General features: G+C 39.1%; 1 protein-coding gene across 1 annotated transcript in view; it reads left to right on the forward strand.

Moving 5' to 3' along the window:
* The window catches only part of PIWIL4 (piwi like RNA-mediated gene silencing 4), a 39,887-nt gene that overhangs the window by 3,477 nt on the left and 16,337 nt on the right, over positions 1-20,073 (forward strand). Inside the window, exons 4-9 of the mRNA XM_026706865.2 lie at positions 1,124-1,338; positions 7,942-8,063; positions 14,087-14,167; positions 15,572-15,769; positions 17,739-17,850; positions 19,360-19,483. Coding sequence (XP_026562650.2) covers positions 1,124-1,338; positions 7,942-8,063; positions 14,087-14,167; positions 15,572-15,769; positions 17,739-17,850; positions 19,360-19,483 — 852 coding nt within the window. The remainder of the gene's footprint in view (positions 1-1,123; positions 1,339-7,941; positions 8,064-14,086; positions 14,168-15,571; positions 15,770-17,738; positions 17,851-19,359; positions 19,484-20,073) is intronic.

The raw sequence follows: 20,073 nt of genomic DNA on the forward strand, positions 1-20,073 counted from the left end.
TCATTGACACTACATTACAGTTGAAGTAACGTTTCTCATATTTCCACCGTTTGGGAAAAACTGGGTTTTAATTTCACTATTCAGTGAGAGGTTGTAAAACTCACTGTACATCACAAGGTTTCAGGAAATCTCAGAAGCTCTCAACAAACATGATTATTTTACCACATTGTCGTTTTTAATCAATAAGGTACTGGTAATTTGTCTAGCATGTAACCGGCTTTTGCATAACCATCTTTGGTCTGTCTCCCCTTCTACTTTAAATCCTGTATTAATCTAGCTGAATGTTTCTCAACGTGGTGGTTTTAAGAGGTGTGGACTTCAACTCCCAGAATTCCCATAGGCTGGGGAATTCTGGAAGTTCAAGTCCATACATCTTAAGGTTGCCACTTCAAGGTGTATGGATTAGCCACTCTATGAATCTGATGAAAAGCAGGTTAAAAGCGTAAGATCTGTTAATTGGAAAAGGTGCTACCAGACCCCTTCTGATGTTTTTTCCTACCATGGGCTAACATGGTTAAAGTGGCTCTTACAGTTCTATTGTTCCGTAATGGAAGAAGTAGGCTAAGAAACCAGGAGGTTTAGGAGAGGTAGTCCTCGACTTACAACAATTCACTTAGTGACTGCTTGAAGTTACAACGGCACTGAAAAAGGTGACATGACTGTTGTTTACACTTATGACTATAGCAGCACTTATAGTAGAATCCCTATGGTCACATGACCCAAATTCAGATGTTTGGTAACTGGTTCACATTTATGACGGTTGCAGTTGTTCCAGGGTCATATGATCCCCTTTTGTGACCTTCTGACAAAGTCAAGATTCACTTAACAACTGTAGTGATTCACTTAACAAACTGTGGCATGGAAGGTCGTAAAATGGGACAAAATTCACTTAACAAATGTCTCACTTAGCAACAGAAATGTTGGGCTCAATCAAGGTTGTAAGTCGAGGACTACCTGTATTACTTATATACAGTAGTAGTTTGCCATTTTATCTGAATTGGGGAACTAGGGTTTGGGGAATTGGGGAAATATGCAAAATAGAAAATGTCTACCTACTAAAGAAACACTGAAGTTTGTATTTTTTTTTTTTTTGCTATCCAGCTAATAATCTTGTCCATTTCAGGATCCAGCGGCATTCCGGTGAACGTGATTACCAACCTGTTTAGTTTAGGCTTGCCCAGGGAATGGCAGCTATACCAGTACCATGTAACATTTAACCCAGAGCTGGAATCGAGACGTTTACGGATTGCCCTGCTGTATAACCATGTTGAATTTCTTGGAAAAGCCAAAGTATTTGATGGAGCAACCCTATTTCTTGCACATAAGCTTGAGAACCAGGTAAGAGTCTCTCTCTCTCTCCCTCTCTCCCTCCCCCTCTGTGTGTGTGTATATGTGTTTGTGTATGCAGTCTATGTACCGTATGTATGAGTGTGAGAAGGGGGATGCTTTACAGAGCCCTCTCTAAGCGGTTTACAGAGTCAGCCTCTTGCCCCCCAACGGTCCTCATTTGACTAACCTCGAAAGGATGGAAGGCTGAGGCCACCTTGAGTCGGTCAGGATCGAACACCTGGCAGCGAATGGAGTCAGCCTGCAGTACTGCATTCTTACCACTGCACCACCACGGCTCTTGATACCACTTAAAGAACTTTTGTAACTAATAAGATAATGTTTGTAGGACAAGGAACACCCATTAATATACACGGCGTCCTTGACTTACGACTGGTCTCTTAGCAAGCATTCGAAGTTATGACGAACCCCCCACCCACCCACCCAAAAGGTATTCATGACCTGGTTCCAACATTCCGTTGGCCATTCTGTACTCCCCCATTCGGTGGTCCCGTGACTGTATTTTGGGTTCTCTGCCTTCATTTAACAGTCATTTCCTGTATCTCCCCATCACATGACTGCGATCTACAGTGTTTTTGCTAAAAATCAGTGTTTACTTCCAGGCTTTGACAAAAAAAAATAAAGGCCCATAGCGAACAAAAGTTTTGCTTAACGATTGCACCACTTAATGGCTGTTGTAAAAAGCCATAAAACTGAGTCAGTCACTTGGGTGATCTGCTTTTCAACCATCACGATTTAGGACTGTAATCCGTTACAATCATAAGTCAAGAACTACTTTGTACTTTCATTCTCATTAGTCCCGCTAGGGAATTATATAAATATATGAATAATGAGATTATAAATAGAATATGCTATGTCCAGGATGACAATTCCCCTGCATCTCAATACCATTTAATGAGCAATGCAAGTAGGGAGCTGATACTGTCACCGTGTTCTGCTTCAGAGCATCAGGTGGACAATTCTTAATATTGAAAACATTGGAAATCCTTGAAAATAGATATGATAGCAGTGTTCCAGTATTTGAGGAGCTGCCACAGAGAGGAAGGGGTCAAAAGCTATTTTCCAAGACACCCGAAGGCCAGACAAAGAATAATGGATGGAAGCTGATTAAGGAGAGATTCAATCTAAAAATAAGGAGAAATTTTCTGACAGTGAGAGCAATCTATCAATGGAACTGCTTGTGTTCAGAAGTTGTGGGAGCTTCATCACTGGAGGCTTTCAAGAAGAGATTGGACTGACCATTTGTCAGAGGTGGTGTAGGGTCTCCTGCTTGGGCGTGGGGTTGGACTAGATGACCAAGTCCCTTCCAGCTCTGTTAATCTGCCAACATGACTTCTCTAATAAATTCCTACTTTGATGGCCTTTGTCTTGGAGTTCTGAATTTCAACAAGGGTTTACTTGGAACACTGACACTTCGGACTGTTGCAGCATCCCCATGGTCACATGATCAAAATTCAGACATTGGATAATTGGTTTCACATTTATGACGGTTGCAGTATTCCGGGGTCATGCAGTCAGGCTTTTGCGGCCTTCTGACAAGCAAAGTCAATGGGGAATCCAGATTCACTTAACTGCCATGTTACTAACTTAACAAATGCAATGATTCACTTAACAGCAAGGGGCAGGAAAGGTCGTACAATGGGGCAAACTCTCTTAAGAAACGTTTCACTTAGCAACATAAATTGTTGGGCTCAATTGTGGTCGTACCTCGAGGAATACCTTGAGGGCACGCTACTCGCCTGCGAAACCCCTGGATGGATCGAGATTGCAGCTGAAAAACCAAGTGGCTTTTCTGAATGGAAGATGGAGGCCGGAATGGTCTCACTTCCTTTTTTGTTCTCATTGGTGCTTATAACAGGAAGTAAAGAGATAAGAAATGGGCAGTAATTGTTGGAAGAATTATTCTTGTGGGTTCAGTTCCATGTGGGGAAAAAGACACTGGAAACATGGAGGCTGTTTGAAAAGATGGTTTAATGGTGGACAGGACCACATGGCTTGGAGCTCCAAAGCGAAAAGGATGATCACATGCTTCAAGATGTTGGGTGAAGGAAAAGAAGGAAAAGGGGCAAGATGCTGAGGGTGCAATTGTTTTATAACCTCTGTTAGGCCACACCTTAGTGTTTCCTGTTCCTATGTAAGAAATGCATCCGATTGGCTGTCAGACTCCCAGGGGTGGGTGTCTTAGCTAATTTTGTAGGCTTTGTCTGAACCACATGGCTTCACCTGAGTGCTGGCTGATGCAATCTTCCCAGGCCAGGTGGTGAGATGGGTAGAGGGCTTTGTTATGTAGAATATTCTGGCCCAGGCCTTAATGGCCCATCCATTAACAAAGATGGGGTGAGCTTCTGCTCCAAACTTGATTGCAGAAAGTACAACTTCAGCAACAGAGTGGTCAATGCCTAGAATGCGCTACCTGACTCTGTTGTTACATGCTACACCTACTTTGGCCAGCAAAGATAGGGTTGCCAAACTTACCTATAAGCCAGCTAAACAGAAATAAATTAATCCTGTCCTTCCAGAGCAAGAAATACTGTGGGAACAGAACAAATGTGATTCAAGACACTTCATTTTTTTTTGTCTTCTCCATTTCTCTTCGCTTCATACTCCTCGGTGTATCATCCCGCACCTTGTTTTTCTGTTTGAGTGCTGACTTCTACAGCATTAAACAAGTTCAATCAGTCAGTCAGTCTGTTAAATGTTTTGACTCTGCCCTAACAAAGATATAAGGCAAAGCCTACATTGTTTTATCATTGTGGTTAATTATAAAACAGCAGAACAATTGGATATATTTACAATATTCGTCGCACCCTCTGTCAGAGGGCAAAGAAGCATGCAAATATGTGATCGTTCTGGTTTAGTCCCATAGCCCATGATTGTTTTGGCTCTTGAATCAGCTCAATTTCAAGCCCTCACCCTGTTTATCTTTCATTACTCATTATTACAAGTGATACTGGCACCTGTAAGTTAAATAAGCAGATCTTTGCTTTATTTAATGGCAAGGAAGAATTATTCTATTCATAAAATGGTTTTTTAAAAAAGCTCCACAAGCTTTAGTCAGAAAGCAACTACCAGGAAGGAATTGTACTTTAAAACAGTTTGTGTTATGTAGGTGTTAGTAAGGAAGGAATGGACCCAGAATCGTAGAGAACTCTTTATTTACAAGCGGATTCAAAAAAGCCACAATCGCGGCCAGCGCTGGCTTTTTATAGCCGGCGCTGTCCAATACTTCAGCCACTGACGGATCTCCAATATTTGCGCCAGTGGCTGAAACCAATAAGTGGAGTCTGACATCAGACTCCACTTTGCATATGACGGGGTTATGTAGATGTAGCGTCATGCATATTTAACACCCCTCCCTTCTTAGTTCAGTCTGACCAATCACCGCAAACGCAGCAAACGTAGTCTTTCAGGTAGGCAGGGCTTTTGTGGTTGTGACTGGGCCTGCGCTGTTCAGTTGTTCCTGAGGTGGCGGCCTGAGCAGACAGGTCCGCCACTGCTCCAGACTCCACCGTTGGAAATGCCTCGAATGTTTCCGGAGGCTTGGCAGTTTCTGTTGAGCTAGAGGCCTCAGATGTACTACACTGGACTCCTCCCCCCAAAGCTAAATCCTCCTCTATTCTTTTCGGGGTTGTTCTTGCTAATAGGTGTTTCCTTGAGGATTCTACTTCTCGGGGTCTTGTTGTTGTTGGGTATGTGATTCGTTGTTTGGCTTCGTGTGTGGGTTGAACCGTGCAGCCCCGTAGTTGGTCTATGTGCCTGTTCCATGTTCGTCCCCCTTCTACCTCCAGTCTGTATGATCTGGGTCTGGTAATCTCGACTATTCTTGCTGGGACCCAGGTTTCCTCTTGGGTGTAGTTACGTGCATACACCGTGTCTCCTGGCATGAATATTCTGCACTTTCCTGTGGAGTCTAAAGGGATTTCATTGGTATAATCTGAATAAATTTTTTCTAGCGTGGTTTGTAATTTTCTATTCATGAGCATTTCTGCTGGACTATTGTTTGTTGCCGCACTTGGCATTATGTGTTGAGTTAGCAATAATTTGTCGATTTTTTCCTACCAATTGCTGTGGCCTAGTTTTGTTAGGAGTTCCTTAGTCGTTTGCACCATCCTCTCCGCTTGTCCATTCTCCGCCGGATGAGCTGACGCCGATAGGGCATGTCGGATCCCTAAACAGGCGAGGAAACTTTCAAATTGTTGTGCTGTGAGTTGCGAGTTTCACTGTCTGAAACTAGTACGTCGGGTAGCAAATGTTTTCCGTAGGCTTTTGATCGTTGCCTCGGTTGTCGTGGATTTTATAATGACCACCTCCAACCATTTAGAGTAGGCGTTGACCACAATTAGGAACATTTGTCCCTGGTAGGGTCCAGAAAAGTCTATGTGTATGTGCCCCCATGGTTTTGCGGCCTTTTCCCATTTAAGGGGGGGGGCTGGGAGGGGCCGGTCGGGACTTCTGACATGGTGCACATGTGGCGACCCAGGTTTCAATGTCTTTGTCTATGCCTGGCCACCAGATGTAACTCCTCGCTAGGGCCTTCATTTTTACTATCCCTGGGTGCCCCTCATGTATTAACCCCAAGATTCTTTCCCTTAATGGATTCGGTACCACCACTCTTTCACCCCATAACAAATATCCCCTTAATGCTGACAGTTCCAATTGTCTGTCTTTGAATGGTTTGAATATCCTCCCTTTCCATCTTGTCCGGCCACCCCCGCCATACCCAGTTCAAAGCTCACGCCAAGGTTTTGTCTTTTGCGGTGAGTCTCCCAATATCCGCCGCTGTCACCAAATTTGGTTCAAAATGTTCTACAAGGAATACAGTAGGCGTGGGAGCAGGATCTTCCACTAGATCTGGTAGGGGGCATCGGCTGAGCGCATCGGCATGCGGAATGCTCTTTCCAGGTATGTGAAGCAGGCAGTAGTTATACGCTGCCAGGAAAACTGTCCATCTTAGCATTCTCGGCGATAAAATATTTGGTGTGGGTTTGTTTCCTGAAAGGATGCCCAGTAGTGGCTTGTGGTCGGTGACCAACTGAAAGTGTCTGCCGTATAGGTATTCATGAAAGCGTTTTATCCCGGCTACAGCGGCGAGGGCTTCCTTATCTATTTGGCCGTAGTTTCTTTTGGCTTTCAGCAAAGTCTTAGAAAAATATGCTATGGGGGCTTCCCTTCTGTTTGGTAGCCTAAGGCTCAGAACTGCCCCAATGCCATATTGAGATGCATCGCACGTTAATCATAACGGCAGGGTCTTGCTATATTGTATTTATTTCTGCTAATGCGGTATCTTCGAGGGGGTCCCTACCTCCAAGTTGTATTCTTATCCAACAGTCTATGTAGTGGTTCCACTAAAGTCGCCTTCTGTGGTAAGAATATATTATAAAAGTTTAACACTCCCGGCTCGGTTTGTCTGCTGGTTGGCTGGCTCTGCAGGCATCCAAGATGTGGCCTTACCTCTCACATCACCTCCAGATTGCCTCCGTAAAGCGGCAGGTGGAACGAGGGTGATTTCTCCAGAAAATTCCACACGGTTTGGTCCCCTTGCCATTTTCAGATTTATTGGTCTTCACCTGATGAACATCCTCCTCCTCGCTGTCGCTGCTTTTGGAGCCAGATGGACTATGCAAGGTTCTCCTCGCAGCTTGTGTGGCGTGGACCTTGTTATTTCCCTTGACCCAGGCTGCTGAGGATTTGGATGTTTCGACTGCTTTTGGTTCTTCCAGGGCCTGCTTGAATGAGACATCCTCTCTAGCGAACAGTCTTTTCTGCAGTGTTAAATCCCTAAGACCAAGGACTAAATGATCCCGGATCATCTCTTCAGTGTTTTTTGACAATTTTCTTAGCGTGGCCACAAAGTCACTTATACTTTCCCCTTCTTTTTGGCTCTGGATACAGAAATCGTTCTGGCTTGCCAAATACGACGGGGTAGGGTCGAAATATCCCTTCAATGCTCATTGCAGTTGGTCCCAGGAGACGTTATCTAAATCATCTGCAATGAGGGCTTCGGGTAGTTCGTAGAGTTCTGAATCTCAATAAGTCAAGAAGTAAACCTTCTTTTTGTCAGATTCTGTTTTCATCCTGTTCACCGCAAACACAGGTTGAATCTTCCCATGTACAAAGACCATTTCTCTTTGGTTGGTTCAAATGGGATGAATAGGGGTCGATGGGCCTTGTCGATTTGCTGTCGGTCTGAACAGTTGCGTTCCGAGTCAGCTGGAAGATGGCCGTGGTGTCCCCACGAGGTCCTTTGTCTTCCTCAGAATCCCACCTTTGTCACCAGTGTTAAGTAGGTGTTAGTAAGGAAGGAACGGACTCAGAATCGTAGAGAATTCTTTATTTACAAGCGGATTCAAAAAAGCCACAATCACGGCCAGTGCCGGCTTTTTATAACTGGCGCTGTCCAACACTTCAGCCATTGACGGATCTCCGATATTTGCGCCAGTGGCTGAAACCAATAAATAGGAGTCTGACATCAGACTACACTTTGCATATGAGGTTATGGGGTTATGTAGATGTAGCGTCATGCATATTTAACAGTTAGTATTTAATTTCTTGCAATTGAATTTAAATTTGAATTGCATATTCTCTTCCTCTTAGGTCACAGAACTGTCTTGTGAAACCCGAAGAGGTGATATGGTAAAGATAACAGTCCAATTAACTCACCAGCTTTTTTCCAGCAATCCTGTGTGCATTCAGTTCTTAAACCTCCTCTTTAAAAAGTGAGTCTTACTTTTTTGGGAGGGGGGAAAGTAGAAAGAAGGAAAAAAGTCACAGTTTTAGGCTAAATTCTTACTCAAGTGCTCCATCATTTGAGGATTTCAAGAAAAGATTGGACAACCATTTGTCCAGGATTGTATAAGGACTCCTGCTTTGGACAGTGGGTTGGACTAGAAAACCTCCCAGGTCCTTCCAGCTATCCGGTTCTGTGGTTCTATATCTACCGGTAGAACTAGACGCACTTCAATTGAATGATTTCTACTTGTGATCAAGAGATTATTTTTCATTTGAAGATTGGAATCATAAATCCCTCCCTTTCAATTTTTTTTAATTGTTTTTTAAGACAAACATAGATAAACAAAACATAAAAACATCAAGCCATCTTCCATATATATACATACAGTGTGTCGGTTGGTTTACAGATTGTTTTGTGCTTCCATTTCATAATCTTCAATTATAATTACATTGTATATATTCTCATATTTTCAATCAAATATTAAATACATTAATATCATTGTAAATCATTTGACTATACTATTATTCATTCATGTTTTAGGAAATAATCCGTATTTTACTTAATTTGTTTTATGACAGTTCATATTATCAACTCAAATCTATCCTACAATCATTTTGTAGATATAATAAGAAAAAAATACATCTTTATATATTTATTATTTTCTAAAGGTCTAAATATTTCATTACCCTGTTTTATTGTCTAACTATTGATAGAATAGATCCCAAATTTTATAAAATTGTTTATCATCTTGTTCTCTAATTTCAAATGTCAATCTACTCATTTCAGTACATTCCAATATTTTCTTAATAATTTCCTCCTGTGATGGTATTTTCTTATTTTTCCAGTTTTTGGCAAATACAATCCTAGCCGCTGTTAATACATTTACAATCAGATATTTCAATTCTTTACTATATATTTCAGGTAAAATTCCCAATAAAAATATCTCTGGTTTCAAGTCTGTATGCTTTTTTGTCATTTTTTCCAACCACATGTGGATTTTAGTCCAATATTTTTTGGCATCCGCACAAGTCTACCACATATGGTAATATGAGCCAGGTATCTGATGACATTTCCAACATTTTTCAGATTTGTTCTTGAACATTCTTGCTATTCTTGTTGGGGGAAAATGCCATCTGTAAAACATCTTATACAAATTTTCTTTTTCTTTTTTTTAAATAAATTTTATTCAGTTTTTCACATTAAAAACAAAAATCTCTTTTTAGTGGACAACATATTTCCGGGTCATCACCTTTACATACAAATATGACAGCAATTATACATTCATATATGCATACTTAATTCCATTCCAAATTTTCAGTAAGGAGAGAAATAAACACATTAATTCTAGCCTCTTTCATTAATATCAATCAAAACATCTTTTTGTTTCATTTCAATTATTCCAAATATAATCCTTTAATATTTGTTTTAAAAATAAAAATAAACAATATGTGTTTGCATAATAATAATAATAATAGTTACCAATGTCTCTCCTTGCTTTTAATAGTCTATATTAACTTATTAATTTAGTGGGTTCTTTAGTCTGTCATATTCCCTTTCCATTACACATTCTTTTTATAAATTCTAGATTAATACAAATTTTAACACTAAAAAAAAAAAGTATAGGTTTCCCCCCTTTTACTGTTTTGAGTGTGACACCTCAATGATTAAAATATACCTTTATTCCCTCATCTTGATTCCCAATAAACCATTATTTTTAAGAAGTTACAATAATAATCATTACATCTTTTCATTTGGATTCCGCAGCATATTTTCCCCCCTTGATTTTTAATAAGAGTTATCAATATCTATATTACTCTATTTTCTAAATATTTTTAATTGCAGAAATATTCTTATTACCCCTTGTCACCCTGCAGAATCCCCTTTTTAATTCATCAACCATTATCTCTGAAAAAACAATTTCTTTTCAACATTTTTATATTTATTTCATGCACCTGTTTCTTACCACTTCTCCTCCCCCTCTTTTCCCTATATCTTTTCTCATTCCAGTTTATATCCCTCTCTTTCTTAATATCTTCCTTTCCCCTTTTCTGCTGGGTCTTTCTGTCTTTCCCAACTTCACAGGTATTCCCCGTTTTGATTGCCTTCTTAAATCTCAACTTTTTAACCTTCCTTCTTTCCCCACTTCTTTGTAGTATTCTTTGTGTTAATTGTCTATTTAAAATGTCTTCTCCTTGAGTCGACTCCTCCTCCTCTGAAGCTCTTTCTTCTTGTTCTTCAATCGCCATTTCCATTTTTTCTAACACAGACCAAAGTGATTTGCCTCTTTCCTGTGGTAATTCTCTCATATTTTTAAGTTCCATTTTTAATTCCTGAAGAGATATCATCATTACACACTCTTATATTTTATGATCGTTAAAGTCCACCCCAAAAACACTTTTACTTTCCTTCTTTCTCCTTTCAATTTTCTAAAGTTCTCAGTTATTCCAGCCGAGGGTCTATATCAAAAACATCAATCAATCCCACAGTCAGTCTTTCCTTGCTTTTTTCTTTATTCTGGTTCTGCTTTCACTTTCTAAGATTCTTACTTTGTTTCAATATTTCTTTAATGTTATATCCACACAAGTTCATTCAGAAACAGGATGCTTTCCCTTTTGTTTGAGCTCAAGTTTTTGTCAAACGGTGGCACTCTCCATTATACAAAGTCTTCACCTTTTCCCCCTATTTTTTTATTTAGGGTTTTTCGAATCTCAATATTCCAGCACAGTCCAGTCTCCAATTTGTAAACTTTATTATTATTATTTTTTGACAATCTTAAGTCCAGCTTTATTTTATGCCTGTTTATTCCCAAAATATTTTAGTCCAATTTAGTTAAATCTTTAGTTCCAGCTTCTTCCTTTCCCGGTTTGAAGCCCTGATTAGCTGTCAAAAATATTTTCTTTTTTTTCCCCTGTCCCTTTGTAATTTTTCCACTTACTTTTTTTTTCTTAAAAATTCCATGTTACCTTAATCCCGGGGTACTTTTGTTTAGTTGTATTGCCCAGTTGTCCGGGTTCAGATGTTATCCACCTCTTTCTTCCCTCCTGCACAAATATTAATCCAGCTGAGTCCTCCTCTTCGGGGTGGCCATTTTAAACCACCATTGCAGTCATTTTCGGGGGGAAAGACCAAGCCCAGGGGGGGAGATGTGGCTCCCCTCAACCTAGCTTGCGGCTTCCCCTTACTCCACCACCCCTCCAAGGCAGCTTCAGCCCCTAATCGTAATGATCGGGGCTCTCCAACAAAAGAGCACAGACCATAGCCGCAAAGAGTCGCGATCTACGGTCCGTCAGCAAGGAGGCTCCGCCTTCCCTTGTACAAATTTTCTTTATATGCTGTTGACATTGTCATTTTATAATTCTGAGACCACAATTTTTGCCATTTCTCTAGATCAATCCCATATCCAAGCAATCATAGTTTCTTTAACTTGTTCTTCTTCTAGTTTAATTTCTAATAAATATCCATACAATTTTTTAATCACCTTTTCATCAGTACCTGTCAAAATCTTATCTAAATCAGTCAGTTTATCATAGAAACCTTCTGTTTTAGAATCTTTGTCATACCTTGAATGTATTTGCGCATATGAAAACCAATTCATCTTTATACCTTGTTCCTCTAATTTTTGCATAGATTAAAGTTCACCCTTTTCATTCAATATTTCACCATATCTAATTGTTTGTTCCTTTTTATATATTATAAGATAAGAAAATCCTTCAATAGTCGATAGCCAGACTGGAATTTTCAAATAACAGTGCCTTTTAGTCTTCTCCCAGTTTAACCACAGAGACTCCTGTATATAATGTCTTCTAAAATACCCCTGTGTTTTAGTTCCTTTATACCATAAAAAAGCATGCCACCCCAACAACAGGTCATGTCCTTCTAATGTCAACAATCTAGTATTTCTTAATGTTATCCGTTCCTTAACCCACATCAAATTTGTAGCTTGGTAATACAACTCCCAATTAGGCAAATCAAATCCTCCTCTTATTCTGGCATCTTGCAAAAGTTTTAACTTTATTCTCGCTTTCTTACCTTGCTACCATATATATTTCAATTCTCTATAAATTTCATATATATATATATATATATATTTCGATTTTATTTAAATCTTCAAAATAATCTTTTCCAAGCCTAACTGGAATTGTTTGGAACAAATATAAAATTCTGGGTAATACATTCATCTTGATTGTTGAAATTCTTCCTATTAATGACAGTTGTAAATTTTCCCATTTCGCCAAATCTAGCGCTATCTGCTGCTTAAGTTTAATATAGTTATTCTCTTTTAGTGTACTACATCTTGCTGTCAAATGTATCCCCAAGTACTTGATCTTATTCGTGACCTGGATTTTCAGTACATCTGCCAGTTGTTCCTTTTGTCTTGATAGCGTATTCTTTGTCAAGATCTTTGTTTTATCTTTATTTATTTTCAACCCAGCCACCTTTCCATATACCTCTATCTTTTCTATCAATTTTGATGCTGTTTCTAGTGGGTCTTCTAAAATGAAAACCAGATCATCTGCGAATGCTTGCAACTTAAATTCTTCTTTTTAAATTTTCATCCCTTTTATATCCTTTTCTTCTCTAATATTTCTGTTTCTTCCAAGGTTAACACAAATAACAAAGGTGACAGTGGGCACCCTTGTCTTGTTCCTTTTCTTATATCAATAGTGTCTATCAGTTCTCCCTCTATCATTAGCTTTGCCGTTTGGTTATGATATATAGCTTCTATTGCTTGGATAAATTTTTTACCAAAGCCCATCTGTTCCAGCAAGATAAATCCCCTTTTTGAGAGGTCTCTGGAATTGAAAGCCCACTGTGTCTTGGGTAGAATGGAGAAGAGAAGAGCAATTAAGATGATCAAAGGCCTGGAGACTAAAACATGAAGAACGGCTGCAGGATTTGAATTCGGCTAGTTTAAAGAAAAGAAGAATTCAGGGTGACATGAAAGCAGTATTCTAGTATTTGAGGGGATGCCACAAAGGAGAGGGGGGGATCAAATTATTCTCCAAAGCACCAGAGGGCAGGGCAAGAAACAATGGTTGGAAACTAATCAAAGAGAGAAGCAACCAGGAATTAAGGAGAAACTTCCTAACAGTGAGGACAATTAACCAGTGGAACAGCTGGTCTTCAGAAATCATAGGTGCTCCATATTGGATGTTTTTAAGAAGAGTCTAGACCAGGGGTCTTCAAGCTTTAAGACGTGTGGACTTCAACTCCCAGAATTCCTCCTCCAGTTATGTTAGCTCAGGAATTCTGGGAGTTGAAGTCCACAAGTCTTAAACTTGCCAAGTTTGAAAACCCTTGGTCTAGACCAGGGGTGGGCAACTATGGCCCTTTTATGAATTATGGACTTCAACTCCCAGAATTCCTGAGCAAGCCATGCTAGCTCAGGAATTCTGGGAGTTGAAGTCCATAATTCATAAAAGGGCCATAGTTGCCCACCCCTGGTCTAGACAGTCAGTTATCTGAAACGGTATAGGTTATCCTGCTTGAGCAGGGGCTGGGCTAGAAGACCTCCAAGGTCCCTTCAGCTCAATCTATTCTATATAGATAGTAAAGAAGATAACCTGGACAAAAAATATACAAGTTCCATTACACAAGTGTCCAAGGTAAAACGTATCCTAAGTCTGTTATAGACAGAAAAGAGTCACACATAGATACCTCCCTAAATCATAGGAGTATCAGAAGTGGAAGGAGATACCTCTTAGTCAGACTTGCAGGATTTAGGTCAGCCTTGTCAACTCCACTAGAAGGCTAAAACAGTTTTTATGGAGAGTGATTCTCAGAACAGAATCTTGCTTGCATTTACCACTTCATCCAAATCATGTATACAAATTTTGAATAATGGACGAAACCTTGTAGCAGTTGAGTTTGATGAGGAATCGTTGAACATTTTATTTTAAATGATTGGTTACATTGCAAAATGTGTATGTTTCAATTTATCAGTGTTGAAATGATACAATATTTGCTGCCGTGTACTAATACAATATATATACTTACATTCAATACCAGGGTTTTACAAAAGCTGTCAATGTATCAGATTGGACAAAACTTCTACAGTCCCTCTGATCCCGTGGAAGTCCCTCAACACAAGTGAGTTGGATAGCTCACCTTGAAATCTTTGCAGCCTAAATATTTCTGTGGCAAAAAAAGTTATTTCATCCATGAATAACTAATTATCTGTTGAGATAATTTTTTTCAAAGTTATCCATTAATCTGATTGACACCATTTTATCCATATATTATTTGTAGCCTTATCTCATTGGGAGATAAGCTGTGTTGATGGATGACAAGTAATCCAAAATGAATCAGAAGCTATGCAGGTAGTCCTCAACTTAGGACCACAGTTGAGCCCAAACGTTATGTTGCTAAGTGAGAAATTTGTTCAGTGAGCTTTGCCCCATTTTATGACTTTTCTCGTCACCTTTGTTAAGGGAAACCCGGCAGTTCTTAAATTAGTAACTTGGTTGTTAAGTGAATCTGGTTTCCCCATTGACTTTGCTTGTCAGAAGGTCACTTGTCACGCAACATTGCAACCACCCGTAAACGTGATCAGTTGTCAGGCATCCAAATGTAAATCATGGGACCATGGGGGATGTTGCAATGGTCCTAAGTGTAAAAAACGACCATAAGTCACCTTTTTTCAGTGCCATTGTAACTTTGAACAGTCACTAAGTGAACTGTTGTACGCCGAGGACTACCTGTACTTGCAGAACATTAGCTATGGTTACTTGATCCATCGTTTAACTAATGAATATTGTTTTCTCGTCCCATAAACCACAGAGTTGGTTCATATGATATGCTTGACTGCTTAGGGCAGGGGTGTTCCACCTTTTGGCTTTCCTGGGCTGTAATAGGTAGACAAAAATGCCACATCCCATCTAAACAACTGGCTGACTGTGTGACCAACTGGAATAATGATGATGATGATGTTTACAGAACCCACACCCTCCCCCTTATTTATTGACATATTTACTCACTCCCTGGACTACTGTGACAAATGGAATCATGGCACTTCATAAACTTTTATGAACTTCATAAATTCATAAATCATAGTAAAACCCTGCTTACAGAGCAGAACAGGCAGTCGTTATAAACTCTGAACAAACAAATGAGATCAAAATAAGGTACCCAGGCCATTATACTTCAACCCCCCTGCAAAAGGGGGCTGTGGCTTCTCCTCCCCCAACCTTGCAGCCGGAGTTACATTACAGCTCCATTCCATTAAGGAAGTAACTACCCATTTTGCCATCTGGGTTTGATTCTTGGCGTGCTCAGAGGAGAGAGTGATGTTGACCTTAGATTTCAGGATGTTTTTTTTTTAATGCAAATGTTGCTTCAAAGTGTTTCTAGAGGCCCCTTTCCTACGTCAGAATGTTTCATCCTTAACTTTTTTTGTGTGCTTTGCACATGTATGCATGTGTTCTGTCCATTGACGGGCTGCTTGGAGTCTGTGTAAATAAACTAACTCAAAAGGTCTTTGTCTACCCCTTTTAGGCTGGTTCTTTGGCCAGGATTTGCGGTTTCTGTTGGACACTTTGAGAACAAAGTCATGCTTTGTGCAGATGTGAGCCACAAAGTCCTTCGGAGTGAAAATGTTTTGGAGTTCATGACTAATCTGTATAATAATTCAGAGAGGACCTGTTTTCCAGAAAACTGTGAGAAGGAATTGGTGGGGCTTATTGTTCTTACAAGGTACAATTTAACCTTATGGAAACCATGTCTTTTTAAGCATTAGTAACTTCATATTCATTTCAGTTGCTAACTTCAACCATTTAAGAGCAGACTCAGAATTTTGACTCATTTAGTAGTTTTGTATTGTATATTTTAGAATTTACTTACATAGGAATTTGGGGAAATACTAAGATGGCTTCTGGGTAATTAATACCTGCCAAATTTATTTTTATTCTGTTTTTTTACTTTTAATAATTTAAAGATTTTTTAAAATATTAATATTATTAATTTGTATGGATTTTTTTAAACTGTGTTTTATACCGCACAAAGTCATTTGATTGGATGGCGAGATTAATTTTTTCCTTAGGCTTATATGTTGGTTCAGTCATAAAATTATCTCTTAAACAACATTCTTTCCAATCCAATAACCATCAAAATGTAACAATTCCACACTTCTGCCAAATAAATAATATAATATGCAACAATTACATCAACTTTCAGTCATATATCAATCTGGTCAAATCTCATTTTATTTGTTCTACTAGAATCTTAAGTTATTTCAGCTAGGTACTCCAGTACACATTCTAAAACCAGAAATCAAGTTTTTCTCATTGTCTTTTCTTGCATGAACCCACTTACTGTTATTATATCTTATGCTTACATCAATCCTAATTTGGGCTTGGAAAGTATTTCACTCTGCTTGCAAATGATCCAGAAATTTTACTGACCACCCTAAGCTAAGGAATAATTTTGGGAAAAAACAAATTTGTTTTTCTACAATTTCACTTGCAGGTGTTATTTTTTTCCTTCTTGGTATATTTAGGACTGTTTTTCTCCAGTAGTGGGAAAAAAATAAATCTTGGCTGGTTTTATTTTGTTTAAGTGATGCTGTTGTATCTCTTTTAATGTACCGTATTTATCGGCGTATAACACGCACAGGCGTATAACACGCATTCCCTTTAAGAGGGAAATTTCAGGAAAAAAATATGCGGTGGGCGCAGCGCTGACATCACGTCACGATGCTGCGCCGCCGCTAGGCACTATTGGGAGCGGGATCCCTTAAAGAGGATTCCGCTCCCTGGTTATCGCGTATAACACGCATACATCATTTGCCCCTATTTTCAGGGGGAAAAAGTGCGTGTTATACGCCGATAAATACGGTAAATAATACTTTTATGATGTTGTTTTGGTATCTTGAAAGATAGTTCATAGTAAGAAACTGTATAAATTTTATTTACCAAACTTATTCCTAAGTACACAGCAAGACTAATAAATAGAATAAGTCAAAAAGAGAGCTGTGAAATTTTTTTACAGACCCCTCACATCCTGGACATAAACTGTTTCAACCCCTACCCTCAAAATGACGCTATAGAGCCCTGCACACCAGAACAACTAGACACAAGAACAGGTTTTTCCTGAATGCCATCACTCTGCTAAACAAATAATTCCCTCAACACTGTCAAACTATTTACTAAGTATGCATTACTATTACTATGAATCCTCCCATCCTTCCTTTCACCCATCTCCTCCCACTTATGACTGTATAACTGTAACTTTGTTGCTTATTGTACCCTATGACTATTATTATGTGTTGTGCTTTGATTCTTGACAAATGAATCTTTTGTTTTATGTACACTGAGAGCATATGGACAAATTTCTTGTGTATCCAATCACACCTGGCCAATAAAGAATTTTATTCTATTCTAAAAAATATGTTTAAACAAAAATCTGGACCAGCAAATTAACAAAACAACACACAAAATAGTTATCATGCCTCATTATACTTTGTCTCTCCTGAAAAGTGACAACATGTATTTTTTTTCCACAAAAAAACAGGAATTTTACCTACACACCTATATTTTATTATACTTAATTATATCATTAATTTGGTTTTTGTGGGCGTGTAGAAGAAAGAGTTATGTCAGGGCACATTAGAGGATACATAGACTATCCAGTTTATTTTGATTTTTTTTTTTACTTGGCATTTCAGGTACAACAACAAAACATATCGTATTGATGATATTGAATGGTCTATAAAACCAACAGATACATTCCAGAAGCGTGATGGCACCCAGATCTCTTATGAGGATTATTACAAACAGGTAATCGAGAATCTGGATATTGCATGAAGACTCTTCTCCAATGTTTGTAAATGTGGCACCGTTAATTGTACTGACTTATAATTTTTAGCATTCCCAAACTGGTCACATTAGAGCTATAATCCAACAGATCTGAAGGATGGCAGATTGACAAAAACTCTCAGGGTGTCTTGTCTTAATAGAATAATAACAATAAATCTTTAATACCATCAAACATCTGCTTGTTTCAGGGTCTTGGGAAGGACTTGATAGGTGGATAAAAATGCCAGATCCAGAAAATATTTGGTTATGCATTGCTTTGTTCATAAGTGGAAACAATTTACAGTTGGGTGTCAAACTCAAGACCCGTGGGCCAGTTTTGGCCCGCAGGGTGCTTAGATCTGGCCCTCTGAGTGTCCTAGAAACCGTGAAGGACCATCCCAAAGTGCCTTTGCCAGCAAAAATGGAGCTAGATTTTGCAACTGGAAATGGAGCTCAGGAGCCTGTTTTTGCTGGCAGAATGCTCAGCCCACCACAGCCCCCCCCCCCGACACGAGTGACATCGAGCTGGCCACATCTACCCTAGCCCCCCGAGGTCAAACACAACCCTGATGCAGCCCTCAGTGAAATTGAGTTTGACACCCGGTTTACAGGTAACACTCGTCTTATGAGCACAATTGAGGCCACAGATTCTGTTGTTAAATGAGACATTTGTTAATGGAGTTTTGCCCCATTTTATGACTTTTCTTGCCACAGTTGTTAAGTGAGTCACTGCCATTGATAAGTTAGTAACAGAGTTGTTAAGTGAATCTGGCTTCCCCGTCGACTTTGCTTGTTAGAAGATCACAAAAGGGGATCATACGACCTCATGACGCTGCAACCGTCACAAATATGAATCAGTTGCCAAGCTTGTCTGAATTTTGATCACATGACATTGGCAATGCTGCAAAGGTCATAATTGTGAAAAACAGTCATTAGTTACATTTTTCAGTGCCAGTGTAACTTGAATAGTCACTAAATGAACTGTTGTAAGCCAAGGACTACCTGTATTCAGAATTCCTAGCATCTTTTTTCAAATCTTTAACGGCTCATTGTTTTCTCGGAATTATTTAATTGCTATGGTCCAATCAGATTATCACAAGATAATTTAAAGACAATTTCTTTAAAGATAGTAGGCAGGTAACTTGTGAGTCCTCTTGCACATTTTAAAGCAATCTTACTATGTGTATCTTAAGTACTGCACAAACCTAGAAAATTTTTTAAAAAATAGCTATAAAAATATAGGGAACAACAAGATAAGACAATATATTAAGTACTTAGGAAACATATTAAATATTTAGGAAAACAACATGTTCTGTTAACAGTGGAAAATGTCTGGACTTCAAGTCCCAGAATTCCCCAGCCAGCATGCTGGGTATTGAAATCCAGACATCTTAAAAGAAGTTGCTACGGTTGATGAATACTGAACTATAGCATCAGGGATATGGAATGGAGCTGACTTGCTTTCTTCTGATCTCATATTTCGGTGAACAGCAATACGATGTAGTCATAACTGATCTGAATCAACCAATGCTTGTTAGCCAACTGAAGAATAGAGGCAACTGTTCTGCTGAGCCCCGTGTGGTGCATCTAATCCCAGAACTTTGCTACATGACAGGTAAACCAATGTAATTGGGCTCATCCAAACAGTTGTTAGCATTCTGACCTTATCTTTATTACGATGACTGTGATCATGGTTTATCACTTATTGCTTGTATGTACACTGAGAGCTTATGCACCAGAGTCAAATTCCTTGTGTCTCCAATCATACTTAGCCAATAACGAATTCTATTCTATTCTGTTTAGCCAATTCTGCAATATTCAAAAATTTGGGATGAAGTTTCTAGTCAAATGAAAATTTGAATATAGACAAGATCCAATCTATGTCGGTGACTGATCCAGATTTGATCTTGCAGCATAAAAGAGCACAAGATCACATTTTGGATACTTGGCAACCGGCTCACCTTTATGGCTGATTGCAATGTCTCATAGTCGTCTGTCTGATCATGATTTTTGTTGTTGCTTTTTTGCCAGTTTCAGGCATTTAAATTCGAGTTTCTGGCCAAAACTGCCCATTGAGTAAAATTGATTTGCTTAACAAAAGAGGTTGTGAAACCAGAGCTGGTCATGTGTTGACCCGCTTAATGACTGCAATGATCTATGACCATAATTCCAAGCTCAATTACAATCATAGGTCAAGGCCTACCT

Source organism: Pseudonaja textilis, chromosome 7 (genome assembly GCF_049901715.1).
Source record: "Pseudonaja textilis isolate UNSWEBS1 chromosome 7, rPseTex1.2, whole genome shotgun sequence".
NCBI classification, from domain to species: Eukaryota; Metazoa; Chordata; class Lepidosauria; order Squamata; family Elapidae; genus Pseudonaja; species Pseudonaja textilis.